This window comes from Protopterus annectens, chromosome 4.part0, assembly GCF_019279795.1.
Source record: "Protopterus annectens isolate FY-2018-M chromosome 4.part0, PAN1.0, whole genome shotgun sequence".
Taxonomy (NCBI): Eukaryota; Metazoa; Chordata; order Ceratodontiformes; family Protopteridae; genus Protopterus; species Protopterus annectens.
The window spans coordinates 540,631,053-540,654,135 of NC_056733.1; the positions used below are offsets into that span (position 1 = coordinate 540,631,053).

The 23,083-nt window shown below is 39.9% G+C and overlaps 1 protein-coding gene across 1 annotated transcript in view; it reads left to right on the top strand.

Moving 5' to 3' along the window:
- INPP5J (inositol polyphosphate-5-phosphatase J) overlaps window positions 1-23,083 on the top strand; it is a 791,140-nt gene that overhangs the window by 493,133 nt on the left and 274,924 nt on the right. Inside the window, exon 8 of the mRNA XM_044068468.1 lies at window positions 10,965-11,074. Within this exon, the coding sequence (XP_043924403.1) occupies window positions 10,965-11,074 (110 nt within the window). The remainder of the gene's footprint in view (window positions 1-10,964; window positions 11,075-23,083) is intronic.

The window sequence follows — 23,083 nt, forward strand, 5'->3', positions numbered from 1 at the left end:
TTGATTGAAACCAGGATACACTTTCTGTGGGGATCCCTCTGGTTCTCTCTTATTTTTGTGAATTGCTCCATGCTGGGCTGACATATTCTTCTGTTAAAGCTCAACTTTCAACTATTACTGCTTGTCTGTCATTGACTCTTTCTCTGGCCTCTAGGTTTGAGGTCAAGCAATTTCTTAAAGATGTCCTTCATGTCAGACCTCCCAAGAAGCCTATTCCACCTTCCTGGGACCTTAATTTTGTTCTTGAAAATTTGATCCAGGCTCCTTTTAAGCCTACAGCTTCAGCTTCTTTACAGCATTGTACCTGGAAGACTGTTCATTTTGCCCTTGCTTCACTTATGGCTGTTCCTCCTTTTCTGATTTTTCATAGGGACATTGTGTCTCTTTGTACTAATCCTTCTTTTATGCCCAAGGTGGTTAATGAATTGTCTCTTAATCAGTTTATTAATTTTACCTCATTTTTCCTTCTCCGCAGTCTGACAATGGATTTGCATAGACAGCTCAGATATTATTTGAATAAGACTAGGGCCATATGCATATCTGAGCAACATTTTGTTTCTTTTCATCTCAGGTCCCTAGGTTTGGCTGTTTCTAAGTTCTAAGCAAGGTATTTCTTCTTGGATCTCTTAGGTCATATCTTCTTGTTCCTCCTTCATGGGAAGAGCCTTTCTGCCTCTGTAAAGGCTTATTCTACCAGGACTGTGGCTTCCTCTGGTAGTTTTTTTTCAAAGGATTGGATACTAGTTCCATCCTTGTGACCTCTGTCCATACCTTTAGTAAGCATTACAAATTGGATGTTGTTTCCAGAGCAAGAGCTGGCTTTGCCAGAGCTACCCTGAATGGTTTTCTTGAGGGCTCTTCTGACCTTCCTCCTCCTAAGTTTCCTCTTGAACTTTTGAATTCCTCCTTTAGTTAGGAATACTGCAACATTGATATAGAAGGGCATAGTACAATTGTGTAAGATCTTAACATAACAGTAAATGTCCTTGTCTTCACTGTTGCAGTATTCACTCCCTCCCTCCTCCCCATTTGCTGCTCTGTTATTTTCCTTTTCTCTGTCTGGATTCAAATGCTCCTCCTACTTCCTAGGACTGTTGTTCCTCCTGGGCCTTTTTATTTCTGAGGTATGCTCTTCCGCACATCACCTTTATGCCCTATGCCTTGAATGGGAAACATACATGTGACGTACAACATCTGTAAAAACCTAAGGCTTTGGTATACTGGCTGGACGTTGGGCTACCCTTGGCAGGGAATTCCTTTAGAAAGGAATACCACAGCAGTGAAGAGAAGGACATTTACTTTTATGGTAAGATCTTACCAACTGTACTTTTTCTGCACTTTGAAGCATGTATACATTATTGCTGGAGTGAAGTGATTATGGGGAGGTCATACTGCAAACTGGGTGTGAATGCTTTCCTGGTAAAGGCCGAGTGTGGAATTCTGGAGCTAGCATGTGAGATAATCAGTGACATTATTTTAATTATGAGATGGTTTGTGTACTGCTGATTCTGTGAGTGTGCTTTATAGACCATGGTGGATTTAAGTGTTAGATCTAAGTGATTTTTCTGGATCACATTAGAAATGAGATTGTTATGAGAAGCATACAGTTTGATTATGGTGTATGTGCAAGTTATTAGGATTTGGCAAAAAAACACTACAGCAGATTTATTGGTGCTAATAAAAAGTTTGTTCCTATAAGTTAATACATTTTTAATGTCAGATTATAATTTTTATTGCAGGTTGGCTACTGCTTAGTTAGTGAATATCAGCATAGATTGTTAGGTTTAAAGTTGGTATGTTGCGTGTTATATCAGTAATAAAAAGAGAATAACAGACATCCTAACATGGAGCATAGAGGTATTTCGCAGCGAAATGTTCCTGTTTCAGATAGTGATGAGTCAACAGGCACTAGGGGTGTTCTGTTTGTTAAATAATTCTGAGCTATTTGATTATATCTGTAACAACTTTTAATTTTTCTATCTTGTATAAAAGAAAGGCATGCTCAGTGGTTTTGAGTGTTGAATTATGTCTAGAAGTAATCCAGCTGTGAATAAGCTGTCATTTGTGTTATTATAAGTAGTATCTCACTGAGAAAAGACTGTCGTTATGCTAAAACCAGTTCTGAATCCATGTTGTACATCTGTTAGTAACCTGTAGTTTTAATGTGTTTAAATATCCGCTTGTAGGTTCAGACTGTGTCATTAGTGAAAACAAGTTTGCAATAGGTCTGATCTTTTTAGGATTCATTGCAGAAGAAAGTTTGTGAGGCGGAATAATGGTAAGTTATGTTTGAAAGTGTCCGTGGCAATGTCAGTAGTAAGGACACACACCTAGCACTTTCAACCCACCTCTTTTACCAACCGTTGGAGTTTTCGAACAACTGTGCAATCTTGATATCCGTCACCTCCTTAATTCAAGGCGACCAGCCCAATTTAATGTCATCAGAGAGGAGAAGGGCCTGTTGGAAATTCTCAAGTCTGCACCGGTTAGACTGATGCAGCCTGATAAGGGAGGTGGATTGGTAGCTATGGACTTGGACGACTATAATGACAAGATGTTGGCCATCTTGGCCTCTAATACCTATCATGAAGTCTCTAGGAATGAGTTAAATGTAAATATGAGCCGTATCCGGTCATTTTTTGAGGAGATGTTCATCAATGGCTTAATTGATGTGGATATATACAATTATATCATTGTTGTATCACCTAAGATACCTGTTTTGTTTGGGACCCCCAAGATACACAAGAATATATATGATCCACCTATGCGGCAACTAGTTAGCGCTAGAGGGAGTATAACCTATGCAGCCGCTAAGGTGGTGGACAATATTCTCAAGAAGTACGTGTATCGTGTTCCACATATTTCAAGAGATTTTTGGGCTTTTCTAGAAAAGGTGGGTTCCGTCCCATTCATTGCTGATAGTAGCCTCTTGACGATCGATGTGGTTGATCTATATTCATCTATTCCCCACCTCGTGGCAGTTGAGTGGATTCAATTGGAATTGGGCTTCCATCATGCTCTGACAGAAGAGATCTCACTGGTCAGTGAGTTATTGGATATTATTCTCACTTGCAACTTTTTCTCATTCAACAACCGGTGGTTCCATCAATTGGTTAGTGTTCCCATGGGATCACCTAGCGGAGCCAGCGTGGCGAATTTAGTAATGGCCCATTGGGAGAGGGTGTTCGTTTTATGCAATTTCCTAGTCCAAGAGAAAAGTGTCATTATACACTAGGTTCTTGGACGATATTTTTATCATCCTCAATGGTTCACAAGATGATGCAAATACCTTGGTGACTTTTTTTAATGGTCCTACTGAATTCTTGAAATTTACATCTAATTTTGCAACTGATAAGATAGCCTATTTGGATGTAGAAATTGAGAAAGATAGGACCATGAATCGCTTCGTGGCTAATATACATCGGAAGCCGACATTTTCAAATTCAAACCTACACTTCGATAGTGAACATCCAATCCACCAAAAGAGGGCTATCGTGAAGGGCCAATTTGTTCGAGCGGCCCACATGATTTCAGAAGATAAAAAATTTTATGACGAGTGCAGGTTTATCGCTGACATGTTTGTTTGTAGAGGGTATCCTGCAGATTTCATCACAGATTTAAGCTTGGAAGTGCAAGGTAAGAGGGCCAATGGTCATTTTAGCCCCATTTTGGGGAACTTGAACAGCGGGTCATCAGGCTTGTCTCGTCCTGCTCGTGAGTCCGATAACTTCAACTATAACTATAATTTTATAATTACTTACAACTTGGATGCAACTGATATTGTGTCCATCATAAGGAAGAATTGGTGTTTATTAACCACTGAGTCAACAGGAGTACCTGGGCTGGCATTGTACCCTAAGGTCACTTTCAGGAGGGGCCTTAACATCAAAAATATTTTGGAGTCTAAAATATCTGGTACCTCCCCCAGATCTGGGATGTACAAGTGTAACATGTGCAAGTACTGTAGATATGTTAAAGCAAGCACAGCCTTTTCCATTAAGGACAAGAAGTTTCTTATTCAAGGAAGATTCAATTGTGCTAGCAATCGGGTGGTGTATTTGGCCCAGTGTTCTGTTTGCCTTGGCTTCTATGTTGGCAAGACCGACAGGAAGCTACAAGAACGGTTATACGAACACTTATATGCCATCAAGAAGGGGAAAGTAGACAATGTGCTGGCTAAACACATTCTAGACAACCCAGGTCATGAATTTTCATTTTTGGTGATTGACCAACTTTGTGATGGAGGCACAGGGGGTCCTGATTCTCTGAGACTTGAATGCAAGGAGTTGATGTGGCAACTCAAATTGGAAGCTTACCACCTACCTGGACTAAACAGCATGCTTTCTGTCAGTTGCTTTCTTAAACTGAGAAGCCTAGTTAGGTAAAACTTCTTAGACTGATTTAATCCCCTTGGGAATGACCACCTTTTTAGCTGTTTTATGGGGATTGTTTCTTTCTTCGTTTTTTGATTGTTAAAATGGTTTAGTGCTACTTTGTTATTATTTGTTTTATTTTTTAATGTCTTTATCAATGGTTACATTCTGGTCCATTATTTTAAGCGGGGGATGTGTAGTTTGATAGTTCATCAGAATAGTCTTTTATGTAAGGGATGTCAGCCTCCTAGTACCGCCCGCTACACACAATATACAATCAATATATAATATATACCTTACTTTTTTTTTGCTACTATTATCAGATGGTTATGATAACAACATAACAATGTTAAGCATACATTTCCAAGGTATATTCATAGATGTATTTTGTATATTTTATATCAACTCATGGTTTGTAGTTTTCCATCGAGTTGTGTTACCATCTGAATGGCATTTTGATTTATTTACATGTTTTTTTTTAAAACAGGCGCTACACACATATACTTTTCCTGGGTTTACCACTTGTGTGTTTATAGTGTCTACCAGGTATTTAAGATTGTATACATGCTATGTTGGTAGCGTAAATTTAGAGCATTAGTTTGATTACAAATATTCAGGGCTGGTCATGTTGATCTTATACAAATGGTGATGCACAGTTTTTCTGTAGTTAAGTTTTTTAAGTGCATTGATGTGCAATTTTCAGGTGTGTCCACAAGGGGGAGTGTTTGAGTGGCGCTATGATGCTTAAATAATGGGACAGATGTATTGTTCTTTGTTTTTAGTTTGCTTTCTGAAAAAGTTGGTGCAGAGCGCTGACGAAAAGCTTGGTTTTAAGCTTAATAAAATTCCTGTTTGGTATTTTCGTTTATTGGCGTTCTTTACAGACATGTTTTGGATTATTAGGAGTCCTGAATATAACCTCTGGATTACTATGACCTTTTTAGAGGTGAAGCGACCTGCAACGGTGGTATTTATCAGTTAGTAGTAAGTAAAATGTTAAAGGTAAAACTTGATGTTAGTTTATTGAGTTGGCTACAGTGTGAAGTAATTAACGTGGATTTTGCTATATTTAGCCCTGGAACTTGAAGATTTTTTTACTTGTTTACAAGAGATTTCTGTGAAATAGAACATTCGTCAAAAATTTGCTGACATATTATTGGGAAATGAGTTGCTAGAATTTTCTGGTGGTGGGCTACTCTGGATGGTTTGAAATTGATTTGTTAAGTTTTTATTGGAGAAAAATTAGCTACATGCATTTGAAGGTGAATGTTTTTGTAGGTGAGTAGATAAGGATATTGATTTTTTTTTTTGGTGATGTGACCAGCAAGATTTTTATTGTTTTCCGTGACAATTCTTGGGGATGCTGCAAAGGTTATTTCTGTTTCCTGAGATACACAGTTTTGGCTGAACTGGTTGTTCTGCATTGTTTTCTAATGTTTATGTAGGTTTGATATAGATTAGTCCTGAGGTGCTTATTTTATTGTTAATTCTATGCCTGACTGCTTTGCTTAATCAGGGTTTTGAAACTGTTTATAATCCAAGGGCACTATCATCCCTTACATATCTGGTGACTTGAGAGAGTAGCAGATCTTATATTGAGGTTGCAGCTTTCCTTTTTACCAGAAGAAACTTAACCCCAGTAGAGGATAAATAAACTTTTGCTAGGAGGGCTGCTGCTTTAGACATAATTATTTTTAAGCCTTCATTAATTACAGAGGAGCATCACTTGCCTACTCCATTTAGGGCTGTGGGCAGGATACCTTTTCAGGTACCATTGGCTGAATTTCACTTGGACTGTAAAGGGAGGAAGAGAAACAAGCAGGTGGCAGTATTTGATGATGTCCCTAAAGATACTTTAATAAGAAATGATTTTGATGCTACAGTACCTTCTGTGCATACATTAATACTCATCAGGTATGGCAAGAAGCACATGTGCAAGAAGGCAGCATGTCGCAGACCCCCACCTCCAGTTTAGAATATTAATGTGGCTACTTCAGTGGAATCACTAGGCAGCAGTAGTGAGCCTAAATCTGAGCCATAGCTGATCAAATTTCTGGAATTAATTTTATGTATTTCAAGTAAAGAACTGTATTGTTCAGTTTCAATGGCTAGTGGCTAGTAGTTTATTTATTAAAAAATAAGGGTAATATCTGAACATGGTAACTTATTGACTGTTTGTATAAGTCTTACAAGACTTTTCTTGATGCTTTGATAAGAAACAAGACTTGGATGTTAAAGTTGCATTTCATGTAATGCTGCTCAGCCCCCTGTCATAGCAAACCTTTTGCATATGAATTAATAGCACCACTCTAGTGTTGGAATGTAATTCCAAACTGTATCTGTAATTCCAGTTTAGTTTTATTTAGCATTTAAACTATCATTTGAGTATATTATGGATGATTTAAGATTGAACAGTAATTATGGAGGTGATGTGATGGATTGGGTCTCACGAGTGTCAGTGTATTACCATAAGGACAGGAAAATGGGCATTGGTACTACAAACCTCCTATGATAACAGCTACCTACCGGATTACCAAGAACTCAAGAGTAACTCTTTTAGTTATAGATCCCATGCAATTATATTATGATTGGATTATTTTAGGATTGAACAGTAATTTTGTAGCTGTGTTATATTGGTCTAGGTAGTGGCATAGTGTTGCCATAAGGATAGAAAAAGGGTCACTGGCACTAGAAATCAAGTAATCCCACGTTTTGGGACAACAGCTACCTACATAGATTACAACCCTCCTTTTTATCCCCAAAATATTTCATGGAAATTCGACAAAGGAGCAGGTAAAAAAATGAAAACTAGAAAAGCCAAATGCACCCATCTCATCTTTCTCCGCCTGTCTGGCACAGAAATAGATAAGTCACTCACATTCTAAACCTTTCGTTAGCTACAGACAAAGCATTACATCAGTATAAACATACTTTAGTAATACAACTCCAATAGTCTTCTCTCCATCAAGGCCACATGCCTTAGTAATACAGCTTCCATAGTCTCCTCCCCATCAAGTCCGCAGGATTGTTGTTATATCAAAGTTTTATGCCTGTTCACTAAAATTCTTTAAAAAATGCACAGACAAATAATGGATTATATAAATAAATACCGTCTCTTATCAGATGCCCAGCACAGATTCAGGACAGGTCGTAACACTTTAGCAGACATTTTCTTAGTCAGTTGTACGATATACTCTAACACCGAACATGATAATTTACCAAGGTATATATTCATAGACGTAAAGATGGCATCTGTATACCATCCTAGCCTGTTACAAAAACACAAAAGATAGGGTTTAGCAATGTAGTGCTCAAACATATTTCAAACTAGATTAAAACTGGTCTTTTATCCTACAAAATGGAAACTGGCTGTCATCAAATCAAACGTCTACAGCAGGTTACCCAAGGAATCTATAGTAGATCCGGATGTTTTCTTTTTCATGATAAATGACATAACATGCACCTTGGCACCAAGCACAGTTACCCTCTATGCAGATGATATCCTTCTTTATAAATCAGGACTTTGTCAAAAGAACTAGAAACCCAATTAAGTAGATTTCAAGAAAACCTGCAACTACTTCAGAACAAATAAATATTTAGCTTAATCAAAATAGCCACCATGTTCGTTTGAATCCATGAGAAAGTAATAACAGACTTAACAACAGACCCAAAGAGTAACAAAATCACTTGATTGTATAACTGCAAATACTTAGGACTTCATATAAGCACTGTCATGTGGGCTGTTTCTTAATGTTTGTCCATCACACACAGTTAATTATAAACAAAGACAACAGACAAATGTACTTCATCCTCTCAAATCATCTCACTCGGAATCCAGGGCTGTCCTAGGAAAAAAATGCTCTAATTGATTTCCAGAAGGGAATATAGCCTACTTATATTTGTCATAAACTCATGCAAAACAAAATTCTATGACTTATGGTAAACAATGTTTGCATGAACATCAGAATGACACACTAAAGAACACAGCTTGGTTTCCTGTCACAGCAAGGCCAACGCTAGTATTCTCCTTACTGACCTTTTAAACATATCTTTCAACTGCCAAGCATTTAGTTGTGGATGATAATAAAGAGGTGAAAGAAATTATTTTGGAAGGGAAGGGTGGAGGGAAAGAGTTAAGTAGTATAATTAGAAAAAGAGAGTTAAAGATTACCTGTTTAGAATGGATACTTTAGAGATAGGCAGTTAAGGCTCATATGCATAGCACAAACAGAAGGTTATAAATCAAAGTGGAAAGAGGTGATGAATGGGGGGAGGGGAGTTCAAGAAGTAAGAGGAGAGATTTGTGAATTGCTAATAAGAAATATTTGCTTCTCTGGGTGGCTTCCTGAGCAAAACAGTCCTTACTTAAGGATAAGGTCCTGTCTCCATCCCTATGTGTCCTTTAGTAATGCTCCTTTCATTGCGCACATGTAGCTGTAATTTCAGATACAGTTTTCCTTTACAGTTTTTAAGCCTGTAAGATGACATTCTTTCTTTCTTTCATGTCACAAGCTAAAGGAGCATCACAGAAGAAGTGAAACAGCTAATCCGTACTTTATTTATATGTGGCACTGGAGGGATCGCTTTGTAGACAGGAAAATTGTCATTAGGATGAGAAAATAGCCGATGTGTATTTTTTTTTCTCTTGTGAAGTGCTTTACCATTTGTTTTATATTCTCCCTTAGATTTATTGCTGGAAAGCAATTTGTAGCATTACTCAGTAGCAGAGTCAGTCTCTTTATTCCTGCTTTGCCTGAAACATCTCTTGAGTGTCTGCTCTGTCCCTCTTAATCCCTTGGAAAACTGGTGACCTTTGGAGAAAAGGTGGTAAATTATACTTAAGTAAATAATGACAACGATTAGAGGTCTAGAATTCTTTTAGTTCAAAACATGTTTATTAATTTACACACTCTTATTCCATCAACATCTTAAGTTAATAGTTCTAACATTTTAAAAAGTGTCTGATTGTCCCTGATTATTTCTGGACTTGCTGTTAATTCGGATGAGCTTTGTCACTGATTCAGTTGAGAGCTGTGCTTTCAAGCTTTCTTTTCAACCACTTGGAATCACTGTTTTTAATGTCATAGCTGCCCATAACTCTCAATCTCTTAGTACAAGAAATCTGGACAAATTCTAAAATAGTGGGGCGACTAAAGCCCAGAAGGACAGCTTTTAAATATTGCTCTTATAAATTTAAAAAGGTGCTAGAATGACAGGATTTTCATTAGCATGCATTTTCGGAAAGATATGAAGTCTGAAACTTAAATGTATGTCATTATTTAATGTCTTCAATTCTCAGTGATTTGCCAGAAAACCACAGACAAAAATATGACTGAAAAATCTGGTCTTTCTTTGAAAATCTGGAATGTTGAGAGGTGTGTGCAAGTTGCCTCTCTGCTGGTGCTAAACAGTATTTTAGTAGTTTTTCATTATGTTTCTTTCTATGGTTATTTTTTGTCAGGCTTCTGCTTTAGTTTGTGGCACCTTTTGCTGTGGTCATTGTTAAAAAGACCATGGTGACAGTGTACTCGATTCATTATCAGAAGAATAAATAAGATATTTTTCTTCTTCTTTGCAATTAGGTAAACTGTAGTATACTGTAAGACTGTATTATCATAATGCAGATTTTTCCTAGACCAATAATTTCAGGCAGTCTTTTTGGTTGTCACTCCTTAGAACTGTCTATCCTAAACATGTAACTCATTACCTCAGTGTATAAATTCAGTAAGGCACTACAGAAATGTGCATAAGTTCTAATGAATGACTGAAGAGAATTGGATGCATTTAACAATAATACCCAGGTAGGTCCACTAGACTCCTGGTCCCTTTTCAGTGGCAACCTGGGAGCAATCAGTGTCTGGTTAAGTGACTTGCTCAGGGTCACCCAGTAGGTAAATGAGGGCTGGGGGAATCAAACCCTGTAACACAGGAACTAGTACAGCTGACAGCCTTAACCCTCTTTGCCAACTGAAAGACTGTAGTTGTTTGATACACTGAGCTCCCGGATATATATTTAGTACGGTCTAATGCTGATCCATTCATTTCATTACTTGCTTGTACAGTTGATACCTTGAGCATTACACAATGCAATTATAGTGTCTAGAAAATGTTATTATTCTAACATTCAACTGGTTGATGACTGTGAAACTCGTTCCATCTGCATCAGCATCAGGTAGAACAGAAATCTAATGATGTCTCAATAAATATCAGCTGGGTCCAAGTTGTAACTTTGAATCACAAAAGTACAAGTCTTCAAAACCGGAAAAGTCACATTTCTTTTAACTTTTTTTTGTCCATACCTAAAGGTGTGATGTCCTTTGAGGTAACAGTAGAAGTTGGGGATGTGGGGGCAAGTGCTTACAAAGAGGTGCAAGAGGGTGCTGCAACTCTTTAAAATACGTACTTCAAAAATGTGGCTTTTGCAGTTTTTAAAACTTGCACTTTTTTGCTAGCAGTATATTTAGCGAGCTATATAGATTATTTTGCAGTAGTGTTATCTTACATAAAATGCATTAGCAGTTGCTATTGTATTAAACTGTAAAAAAATAATTATTCTCATCACTTTTTTATTCTTTTCTAATTATTCCTCAGCTGAACATGGCAAAAGGTGTTGAACCTGTTCTAAGTGGATTTATTGAAGGCCCCCTGAAATTCCCACCAACGTACAAGTATGATGTGGGGACAAACAACTATGACAGCAGGTAAGTAGCTGAGGTGTATCAACTCTGTTATACTTTATTGCCTGCAGTTGTGGTGTGACCTATCTGTAATCCACCTTGGTGGCTCTTCTACAGATAGTTGAAGTGAAATTCATTGAGTGTCAGTAGCCTGAAGAAAAAAAAGCAGAGGAACATAATGTCAGTTTTTGTTTTCCATAGGAAATCATTGCCAGTGGAATTTCTAATTGTGATCCACCTCTTTAGGGAGATTTCTCATTTATTCAACATTGGTGTGACTGAAGAGTTGGTATATATAACTTTGAGGTGAGTGACGGGGGTTGACCCCACATCAGGGATGCACAGGGAGGCTTGTCCCCCTGCACAAAACACGTAAAATGCATTTGTTTTGCCCTTTTATTTTTTCAGACATTATGTTTCACCATTTCTGATCCTTGGGATGTTGGAAATCAGCATTTTAGAAGATAGTGTTGTCACTGCTTGTTACTGCTTACTTTTTTAATTTCTCCAAGTCTTTTGGGTTTCTAATACCATGATGAGAATGGACCCCATTCCTTAGTTAAAATATGATTAAAGTTCACAAAATTAGGATTGTTTCAGTCTTTGATGTTAGTCAGAAATGCTGTTCGCAGCACCCACAATGTGTGCAGAAATGACTTTGTCTGTAATTCATATGGAGTTACATGTATTGGTAACATATCTCAATACAATTGTAAATTCTTTTTTATAGGACCTGTTGCTCCTACTACTACTGGAACTGTCTGGGTATCTATCTTCCACATTGCCCTTGTTTCTGCCCACAAATCCTGGTATTTTATGACTTTGTGGCTCTCTGTACGTAAGACACTGTAGTCACAGGGTATAACAAGTTCAATTATCAGTGCAACTTTTGTCTTCTTTTCGTGGACTACTATATGTGTTACACTTTCTGCAGTAAATTCTTCATTTTGCAAGTATTCCATAACTACTTCTGTCTTTTTAACTTCTGCGTTATTAATCTTCTGTTCTGCGTTCCCTCTTTGTGATCTTATTTTGTATTGTGAATTTTTTCCATTTTTGGATGCCTTTGCCTGTATTTCTCTTTGAATATCTTTGGGCCTGCCTTTTATGTGTTGATTAATTTAGCTTTCTCCTTTGCATAGATATTGTACCGTATCAGATCTCTTTCTTTCCCATGTCCATATTTCTTTTTTTTATATCTTTCAAAAGTCTCTAGATTTTGTTCTTTATATTTTCATACTTCCTTTCCTCTAATTGTTCTCTTAATCTTTTTGTATATCTTCTGCCTGGAAATTCTGGGCTTCTTGCATAATAGTAACAATACATAATTTCTTTCTTATCCTCAGTAGTCCACTCTGTCGTCTTTATGGCTCTTTTTTGGCCTATCAATTTTTATGATTTTTGTGGACTGCTACTGCCTTCTACAATGGTGGGGCCATCCTCCCCATGGGGCCTGGCCTAGCCCCATTGTAGAAATGTTTCCATGTCCTGAGGATTCTGTGCTGTCATTTTTTCCATTCCTGGCACCATTGTGACTACCAGGATTGCACACTTTTTGATCCTGGGTCTTGTGCACCCAGCTACCTTTTTTATTTTTTAACCTACTTCTGTCCGTGATACATGCTATATAAAATATAGTCTGTATGTCTGTTGTCTTGGTGAGATTTTGTGAAGAACAGGGTCCACCTTGTGAAGGTACTCACCAAGACTTGAGGATGAATTCAATTACATCAGTAGTTCTCTCCTCTGCTTGCTGACTTATCTCTCCATTTGGACCCCTATCATCTCTCCATGCAGTCACTGGGCTTGGCCCTTCATCCGGCTTGTCCCCCTGCAAAAAACACTTAAAAGTTGATTTTTTTTCCCTTTTGTTTTTCAGACATTATTTTCACCATTTCTGATCCTTGGATTTTGAAAATCAGCATTTTGCAGATAGTGTTGTCACTGCTTGTTACACCTCACCTGTGATATTGTGTAGATGGCCATCCATATCATTGTTGCAGTATTCCTTACAGTAGCAATCCCCTTCCTAGAACAGTCTGGCATCTGGCCAGTATACCAAAACTTTAGGTTATAATAGGGGCGTTGTATGCCCCATTGCACAGCATAGGGCATAAAGGTGACTTACAGATGTACCTTCCTCAGAACGTCTTTGCCGCCAGTACGCACTCCATCTTCGATTTTCGGTCTGGATGTTCTTTCTTCTCCTGGTTGTTAAGTTGTATTCAGATAAGTGCCCCATTGGGGTTTTTCTTCTTATCTTATTTTATTTGTGGTTGTTGGTTTACAAGTCATCCAGAAAAGGGAAATGCCAGTGTGGGAAACAGATTCCCCATAAGGACAGTCACGAACAGTGTTTGTTTTAGTTAGGCACTTCTCATGACCATACGTCTTGTTCTATCAGTTAGGCATTTGTCCTGAAAACTTTGCTTAGTTGTCTCTCCTCTTTGACTGTTTACCTAGGAACCAACATCTTAAATAGACGGCTCAGAATATTATGGCAGAATCAACCTGCCCCGAGGGTCAGCTGTCCGTGAAGAAGAATAAAAAAGTTTGATCAGAGTCTTCTGCAATACTGTCTCCACCGGATGTCTCTTTCTTGAGGCTGGTGAAAACCTGGAGGACCACCTGGTTATTCAGCTGGATTCCTCTGCTGCAACCTCATCTGAGCCTGGTATGGACCCGGCTTCTTACACGTCCCCTGAGGCTCCACAGCATTTGTTTCAAATGCTCAGGAGGATCTGCGGCTGATTAGTTCTGAAGGGCCTAGGAGTGTTCTGCAAATTCTTGTTAGGGAGGAGATTCCCACTACGCTTATTGAGTGTAGGCAGGGGTCACAGCTGCCTAAAATATTTAGGGCTGATGTCCCTTTGAAAAAGAAGAATACTAAGCATGTTTCTCCTACTCCTAAGGATCCTCAGCGTGAATGGTAGTATTTTACACAGAGTTTGTTTAATGTCCTTATAGCTTTGAAGCCTCCTCAAGAGGTCTCTGTTCCTGCCCCCTTTTGGTCTTCTACTCCTCTTAAGAGGCTACGGAGCAGGTTTCATCTGATGAGGAAGTAGATTCTGAAGAGGAATCCTTGGCCTATTCCTCCCAGATTCCTTCTCCCTTGGCTCATGGTTCTGAGGAAGAGGATTCTATTAGTCCCGATTCTCCTTTTGAGGAGATTTCCTTTGGAGATGCTGTTTCCCATATGATAGAGTATTTTAAGTGGGACTGTACCTAGGTTTTTGATGTTCAAAAGAGGTACAGTATGATGAACTCCTTCAAATGGAGTCTACCAAGCCCTCTGCTGTTCCTCCTGTTCTTGCTGTCTTGTTGGATACTTTTTCTGCAGCTTGTCAGGCTTCTGATTCCCAGCCCCCTACCCCTAAAAACCTGATAGGTTTTATAAATTGCCTGATGATTGCAAATTTCTTTACATGTCCCTCAGTAGACTCTTCTGTTATTTCTATTTCTTTTGATAAGCCCTCTAAGCTTTGACCTTCTACTAAGCTGCTCCCCTCTGACAAGGATAGGAGAACCATAGTAAGGTTGGGTAAGAAAGTGTATTGCTTCTACTCTGACCTTCATTGCTGTGAATTACCAGATCCATATGACCAGGTATATTGGTCCTTTTCTCTCAAGCATTTCAGGTTATTTCAGATCTTCCTGATTCTGAAGGGAGGACTTCGGCTGTCTCTTTGTTAGGGTCCTCTTGTCAAATGGCTCATTATCCCATTAAATGTAGTTATGATACGGCTGATAACTCATCTAGAGCTGCTGCCTTTGGTTATGTGTTGAGGAGGTATTATTGGTTTTGCCTTCAGCCTGTGCCTGATGATATCAAGGCCAAGCTGATGGATGGTCCTTTTGACAATAAAAATCTCTTTAGTTCTGCAGGTGCTGAGCTTTTTAAATCTCTTCAGGAAAAGGGTAAGGCTGTGTAGGAATTAAAACATATTTTTTCTTCCCCTGTTCCCATATTTCAGAGGAATTACCCTGCCAAGTTTGACATTGTCCGTAGACGGTCTTTCCCTCTTCCCAAAGTAAAAAGGGTGCTAGCTAGCTCCTGTTAAGTCTACTCAGACTTCCACAGTTCAGGAGCCACTTTTTCCAGACAAGCCAGGTTTTCTCTGACTATCTTCTTTCCTTTGTCCTAAGCCAAGTTCCTCCGTCTCTTCATCTTTCCCTGTCTCTTCCAAATTGGTTATGGATCACTCAGGATTCCTGGGTTCTATCCCTCATTCATCAAGGGTATTACATGGTTTGGACATCCCTTCCCCCCTTTTTAGTATTCCCCAACCTCCTCAAGAACAGCTACCCTTTTTTCCGGACATTCTTCAGAGCCTTTTATGACAAGAAACCATCCAAGCAATTTTGACTTCTGAAAAGGGGAAGGGATTTTATTCCATAATGTCTCTGGTTCCCGGAAAAGAAGGCACCTGGAGACACATTTTGGGTCTTTCCCAGCTCAACACCTTTTGAAGGTTCCTTCCTTTCGAATGTCATCCCTTCATGTCTTGCTTCCTGTTCTTCTTCCTCAGGCTTTCCTAATCTCTCTGGATTTCAAGAATGCATATCTCCATATTTGTATTCATCCCATTTTCAGGAAAATGTTTACATTTCTCCATTGCTTCCCTGCATTTTTAGTTCACTGCTTTGCCATTTGGCCTCTCTACTGACTCAAGGGTCTTCAACATATTTCATGCTGGGTTGGCATACTCTTCAACATATTTCATGCTTCATGCTGGGTTGGCATACTCTTCTGTTAAAGCCCACCTGTCAGCCATTTCTTCTTGTCTGCCTTTGAATCCTCCTTTGACTTCTAGATTTGAGGTTAACCAATTCCTTAAAGGGTTTCTGCATGTTAGGTCCCCAAGGAAGTCTATTCTTCCTTCCTGGGACCTTAATTTTGTTATGGAAAAAATGACTCAGGCTTCTTTTGAGCCTAGCTTCTTTACAGTATTGCTCGTGGAAGACTGTGCTTGTTTTGGCCCTTACCTCAACCATGTGGGTGTCTAAGCTCCCTGCCATATGGCTATTCCTCCTTTTTTCATTTTTCATAGGGACAGGGTGTCTATTCATACTAATGCTTCTTTTATGCCCAAGGCTATTAATGGCTTGTCGCTTAATCAATCTACTTACCCACATTTTTCCTTCTCCGCAGTCTGCTAGTGTGAAGCCTTTTTACGCCTTAGATTTGCACAGACAACTCAAATATTATTTGGATAAAACTAAGGTCATTCATAAATCTGAGCAGTTTTTCTTTTCTTTTGTGGTAGGTCTTTGGGTTTCGCTGTTTCTAAGTAAGCTAGTTTTTCATGGATATCTAAGGCATTTCCTTTTATTCTTCTCATGATAAAAGCCTTTCTTCTTCTGTTAAGGCTCATTCTACCAAGGCTGTGGCTTCTTCTGGTGCTTATTTCAAAGGATTAGATACCACTCCATCCTTGAGGCAGTTACTTCTGTAACCGTTGCACTGTCGTTGTCTCCCTCCTCCCCCTGTTTCTTTCTCCTTCTGGATGCAAATGTTCCTGTTGTCTCCTTGGACTGTTGTTCCTCTTGGGCTTTTCAGTTTTGAGGACGGTATTCTTGCACAGAGAGTATATGTGTACGACATCCCTATTACAACCTAAGGCTTTGGTATACTTGCCAGACGTTGAGCGGCTGTAAGCAGGGTCTCCCTACTGTAAGGAATACTGCAGCAGTGAAGAGAAGGATATCTACTGTTATGGTGGCATTTTACAGAACTGTACTTTTTTAATACTAATTCTGACTTACAGAAATGGTGTTCAAGCTTCTATTTAGCAGCCATGCTATTCTAGAATACTGGCATTTAGTGTTCTGTCTCCATTATGACCCATCATACAGCACTGTGTACCCTTACCAGGTTCTGTATAGCAGCCGTGCTACTCTAGAATACTGACATATAGTATTCTGTCGCCATTATGACCTGTCGTGCAGCCCTGTGTACCCTTACCAGGTTCTGTATAGCAGCCATGCCACTCTAGAATACTGACATATAGTATTCTGTCGACATTGTGACGTGTTGTACAGCGCTGTGTACCTTTACCAGACTTGATGCAGTTATTAATTTGCACACTTAACAGAGCTTTCCTTTCGTTCATACTGCTTTTCTTACTGAACAAGTATTTGGACTTTTGAGCATTGTTCCAAAATGTATACTTGTAAAGAAGCAGCTAAATCATATAACTTCAAGCCTGTGGCTTTTTATGATTGTACAGAAACTGTTTGGACTCTTGTTCTTTACAGCTTCTCTGAGAAATGGAGAAGTCAAATAATTTCTTCTATTGTCCTTTTTGGACATGTTAATCACTAAACAACATGTGCCCAGTTGCTTACTTGCTCATATGCATGCATGCTCATGCACATGCGCAGACACAGACATGCGCACAGACACACACTTACATGTACAAATAATGAGGCACAAAAAAAGGAAAAAAACAACATGATTATTTTGGTTGATTTTAAGGTGAATTCTTTATATTCTAAAGCCATGCAATTAAACAGACATCTCATCTGGAAAGGCCTAGATCAATCGGTAAACAATATAACTAAACCAAATCTCAAAACAGATAGGGATACCCTGATAGATCTTATTTATAACTAATAGGAGTCAGATGTAAAAGAATAGGTATCTTACACAATAGTCTTGAGTGACTACTTTCATGTCTTTGATGTTAGTCATTCAAAACACAGACAGACACACACTCACACACACACACACACACACACACACACACACACACACACACACACACACACACACACACACACACACACACACACACACACACACACACACACACACACAGAAAAGACATAAACTGCTATCAATACAGCAATATTAGAAATTAAGGAATCAGCTCTAGCTGGAAACCATTGACTGGAATCCAGTGTACAGCCAAAATGATCTTAGCATTGTGTTGCATCACATATTAACTTTCAGAAGTGCAGGACACTCTTTTCCCTATATCCTGTAGAAGAATAAGTCAAATTTATTTATTTATTTATTTATTTATTTTATTTTACATTTGTTAACCGGGCTAGTCTAACTGGATATATTTCCATTTTCAGTAGAGGCCCGGGGAGAAAAGCTCCGGCAATTATAGAAATTACAACATTAAAAATTAAAAATTAAAAATTTAAAGAATTAAAAGTAGAAATTTACAGAAAAGGTTTTAATAAAAATACAACATCAGAATGTGCCCTTTGGGTTACCAGAAACATAAAAAAATAGTAATTAGGCAGAGTGAAATTGGAAGGTAAACCATCCTGTTGCCCGGTTTCACCAAATATATGCAGAGCAAAGAAAACCATGAAGGTTGCAGTGAATGCAGATGAAGCTATATAGTTTTGAAACAGAAATTTAAGCCTATAATCCATTCTCCAACATGTTTGGAAGGAAAAAAAAAAAAACAACCAGTGGGCCGCATGACAGACGGCACTTCACCTACTGCTCCCGCAGTGAAACCCAGAATTTTCATAGAATATAAATACTTCCTTTTCACAGCATTATACAGAATTACAAATTGGGCACATATTACCCACCTCTGTTAGATTCCAGTGGAAGGACCACATAGTTGCAACACACTTGCTAGCTCCTCTCCAACTTTTTATTTTAAAGAAATTGCTTCCAAACAAACTAAAGATATACTAAAGAAACTTAGAAGATCTAGGGATAAATATGCCATGTTCCATCCAACATTCTTGAAGATTGCTTCCTCAAAGATTACCAAACTACTGACATTTATTTTCAATCTGTCCCTAACCACAGCCATTGCTTTATTCACATTCAGATGCGCAGTTGTTTCATCTCTGCCTAAGATTGCTGCACAGAATACCCTCACAGAGAATACAGGCCTAATGCAAACCTTTGTCTCCTCACTAATTGTTTCATACAGCTGACTGCAGACTATTTTGCTCATAGGTTGATACTAGGCTATCTGCCCTAGGGCATTTATAAGCCTAGCCAGAGTGTGTTTGGCTTTCGCCACCCTTTTAGATTAGCTGACTGTGCCTCTGTATAGTAGGTCACAGAAGATAGCCCTTTTAAGGTTAGTTTACTGTTCCTCTGTCTAGTAGGGACACAGAAGAGATCCCAGGGGTAAACCTACAATCTCCCATCCACTCGTCAAGATTTCTCTTGAAGAGGGTCATTGAGGGGCTCTGCCTGACATGGATTGGGATTTTGTTCCAGATTGAGGGGAGCCTCTGGGATACGAATCTGTCCCTCCAGCATGTTCCTATTTATTTCTGTGCTGAGGTTTAAGTCCCTGGAGCGTGTGGCTCTAAGGGATTTGGATTTCCTGAGGTGGAGCATGTCCATTAATTCTGGTTTGGACATGGCTTTATACATCAGGCACAGATCGCCTCTGAGTAGGCAGTAAGCAACTGAGTAGAGCTGGAGTTTCTTTAGCCTAACTGCGTAGAGCATCTGTTTGAGTCCATTGATCCTCTTGGTGAGGTACTTTTGGGGTCTTTCCAGTTGCTGCAGGTGTCGGGTAAGGTACATCCCAAATGGGGGCATTGTATTCAATTATGGGCTTGATGAGTAGAGGGGCACAATGACCTCTCTTGATCTAGATGTGAACCCTTTCGTGATAAGGTGGGCTATATAGAAGGTCTTTCTAACCACTTTGGCAATGTGATTGTCAAAGGAGAGATTGCTATCTACTTGGGTCCCCAAATCCCTAATTACGTCTTCCTTACTTAATGGATTACCACCTATGTGGTAATTTGTGGGCACTTTGTTTTTCCTAAAAGGGATGACTATGCACTTTTTGGCATTTAGCTTTAGGCCATGGCTCTGGCACCAGTTATTCGTCTCTGTGAGACCCTTTTGGAGGATGCTTGTGTCAGTCGGCGAGTCGATTATGGCACCCAGTTTGCAGTCATCTGCGAACTTGGTCAGGCATAGTCTTCCCGTGTTAGCCTGTACCTCAGAGAAATATATACCGAACAAGAGAGGTCCCAGGACTGAGCCCTGTGGGATGCCACTTGTAACTGGTTTAGAGTCTGACATGTCACTTGCAATTCTGACCATATGGGTTCTATCCCTGAGCCAGTTTGCAACCCATCTTGTGACATAGGGGTTGATATTTAAGCTGGTGAGCTTATTTATGATGCCCGAGTGGGGTATTGTGTCGAAGACTTTTGTGAGGTCCAGGTAGGCTGTGTGGACTACCTTCCCTTCATCTGTGGACTTGGTGACTGTTTCAAAGAAGCTGACCAGGTTCAAGAGGCAAGATCTTCCCTTAACAAAGCCGAATTGGGTAGGATTCAGTGATTGGAGGTTCCCAATGTCTTTGTTTATGAGTTCCATGATGATACGCTCCATAGCTTTGCAGACCAGGCTAGTCAGGCTTATAGGGCGATAGTTTCTGGGGTCCATTGTGGCACCACCTTTGTGGAGTGGGACCACTGTTGTTGTACACCATTCCTTGGGTACATATCCTGTAGTAAGGCTGAGATTGAACAGTGACTTTATGTGAGGGTTCAGTTCTTCTTGGAGCTCGTGTAAGACGCAGCCCGGGACACCGTCCGGTCCCATTGATGCTGTGTTTTTTGCTTTGGAGAGGGCAGCTCTCACCTGTGCATCTGTGATGTCAGGGAGGTTACACTCTGTTGGGATAGACATTTGCTCTTTTGGGGGGGAAGGGGGGGATGTTTGCACTGAACCTGTCTGCCAGGATGTTGGCAATGTCTGTGGGTTCAGTGTATTTTTTGTCATTTTACACTAACTCAGAGCATATCTGGGAGTTGCCACCCAGGTTCCTGACATAATTAAAGAAGGCCTTGTGATGATCTTTAGCGTCTTGTGCAATTTTTCTTTCGAAGCTGGCCTTAGATGATTTTATGAGGGATCGTAGTTTCTTGCTAGTACTGATCAGAGACGCCTTCCCTTTTTGGGATTTTGCTCTATCATGCAGTAGCTTCCTCCTTCTGTTGTATAGCTTATTTATGGCTGGGGACCACCAGACAGGTCTCCTGCCTTTGGAGGAGTGAGTCTTGGTTTTATTTGGGATAGCACGATCCATGCATTCCTATAGGTGTCCATAGAATGCGTTTGTAAAGGATTCTGTGGTTTGGGCTGTATTTTTCACTGGCCCGGGGGCTTTGAAGGATTCCACTTCAGTTTTGAGAAGTGTGAAGTTTGCTTTTGAGAAGTTCTTCACCGTGGATGTTCTTCATCTCACATTGCTGCAGTCCTTACTTATGGGTAGTCCGCTGTCCTCGGTCGGCCCGAATACCAAAGTATTAGGCTGACGTCGGTCATGGGCGCCTAGATCTGACATCAGAGCGTCAGGGTATAAAGGCGCATGACCGACGTCATATCCTCAGTCTTTTTTGCCGCATGGTCCGATGCAGAAGCAGCGTTGCAAGTGCCGTTCGGCGTTCTGAAATTTTTCGTTTTCGGAGTTTCAGACCGATACCAAGTTGGGCTAAGTACCCCGTTGGGGAATATTTTTGTTTTTTCTTGCCTCAGTTACTTACCGGATGTCAGAAAAAGTGAATAATTGTATTTCTTGTGGGAAACAGAAACTGCATAGGGATTACCACTCGCTTTGTATTCCTTGTTTGGGACCGGAGCATGACGTAGTCGGGTGTCGGTTTTGTGCTAGGTTTAATAAGCACACTATAAAACGGAGGTTAGATTGCGCTAGGTTAGTCTTTGGCAAGAGGTGTAATTATAATATGCCGTCGGATGTTCCGACGCCTTCTTCTACTAAGAAGCGCAAAGACAAATCTTTAAAGCCTAGGCAGGATGATTCGTCCGTTTCGGACGCCGGACCTTTAGAAGCTACAGCTGAACAGGTGGATCCGGCTGAAGTTTCTGTTGAGTCCCAGGGGGAAACTTTGATTTTACAGGATGTGGCCTCTCAGGAGGCAGGTCAGGCTGAAGGGGCCTCTCAGGTTACTATTCTCCCTTCTATGCCTAAGATGGTTAGGCCTTCTGCTACTGTTTCTAAGGCTCCTTCGAAGGGCAGGTCTGTCTTGCCTTCCTCTGGTGTCAGTTCTGGTTCTTCAGGGTCTGTGCCTAAAAAGCACATGCTTAAAATGGCAGAGGATTTGATTACTTTAATTAGAGGTTCTATTCCCCCTCCTGATAAAAGGCCCAGGATGGAGCCAGAGTTGGAAAGTTTGGGACAGGCCTCAGATGATTCAGAGTCTTCTGCTGAAGACATTCAAGATTTCCCTCCTTATTCTGATTCTGATGCAGAGGATTCCACTCCTTCTGCTTCTCCTCCAGAGGATTTTTCATTTTCAGAAACTCTGCATTCCATGAGGGAGCATTTTCAGTGGGAGGAACAGGATTACTCTGATTCACGGAAGAGACTTAGGGAGTTCTTGTTTTACCACAGCATAGACCCTTAGCTATACCTCCGGTTTTGGATGTTGTTTCAGATGTTTTTCGAAGCTTCCCTTAATCCAGATTCTGTGCCTCCTGCCCCAGTTAAACCGGACAGGTATTACAGGGTGCCTGAGGCTCATAAATATCTGTATAAGAGTCCTAGGGCGGACCCAGAAACTATTAGTCAGGGGCCTAAGGGTGTTAGAGCCTCTGTTGTTAAGAATCCGGTTCCTCTGGATAAGGAAGCTAGAGCTTTGGATAGATGGGGTAAGAATGTGTATACCTCTTCTACTTTAGCAATGAGAGCTTTGAACTGCCAGTTTCATATGTTGAAGTATCAGAATTTCCTCCTTTCTCAGCTAAGGTCTAAAGTGGATGCTTTGGCAGAGGGCATAGAGTGTAAAGAATTGCAGGATTTAGTGCATGTTTCTGAACAGGTGGGTAAGCACTCTTTGCAATGTGGTTTTGATGCTTTACAGACTTCTTCCAGGGTGGCTGCCACTGGTTCAGTTATTCGTAGGCACGCCTGGCTTAAGGATCAGAATTTGTCTGAGCATGTTAAGTCTAGAATTTTGGATGCCCCTTTACAGTCTGAAGTTTTGTTTGGTCCTCCTGTGGAGTCAGTCTTAAAGAAAATGGAAGACAAGGCTAAGTCTATGCAGACTGTTAAA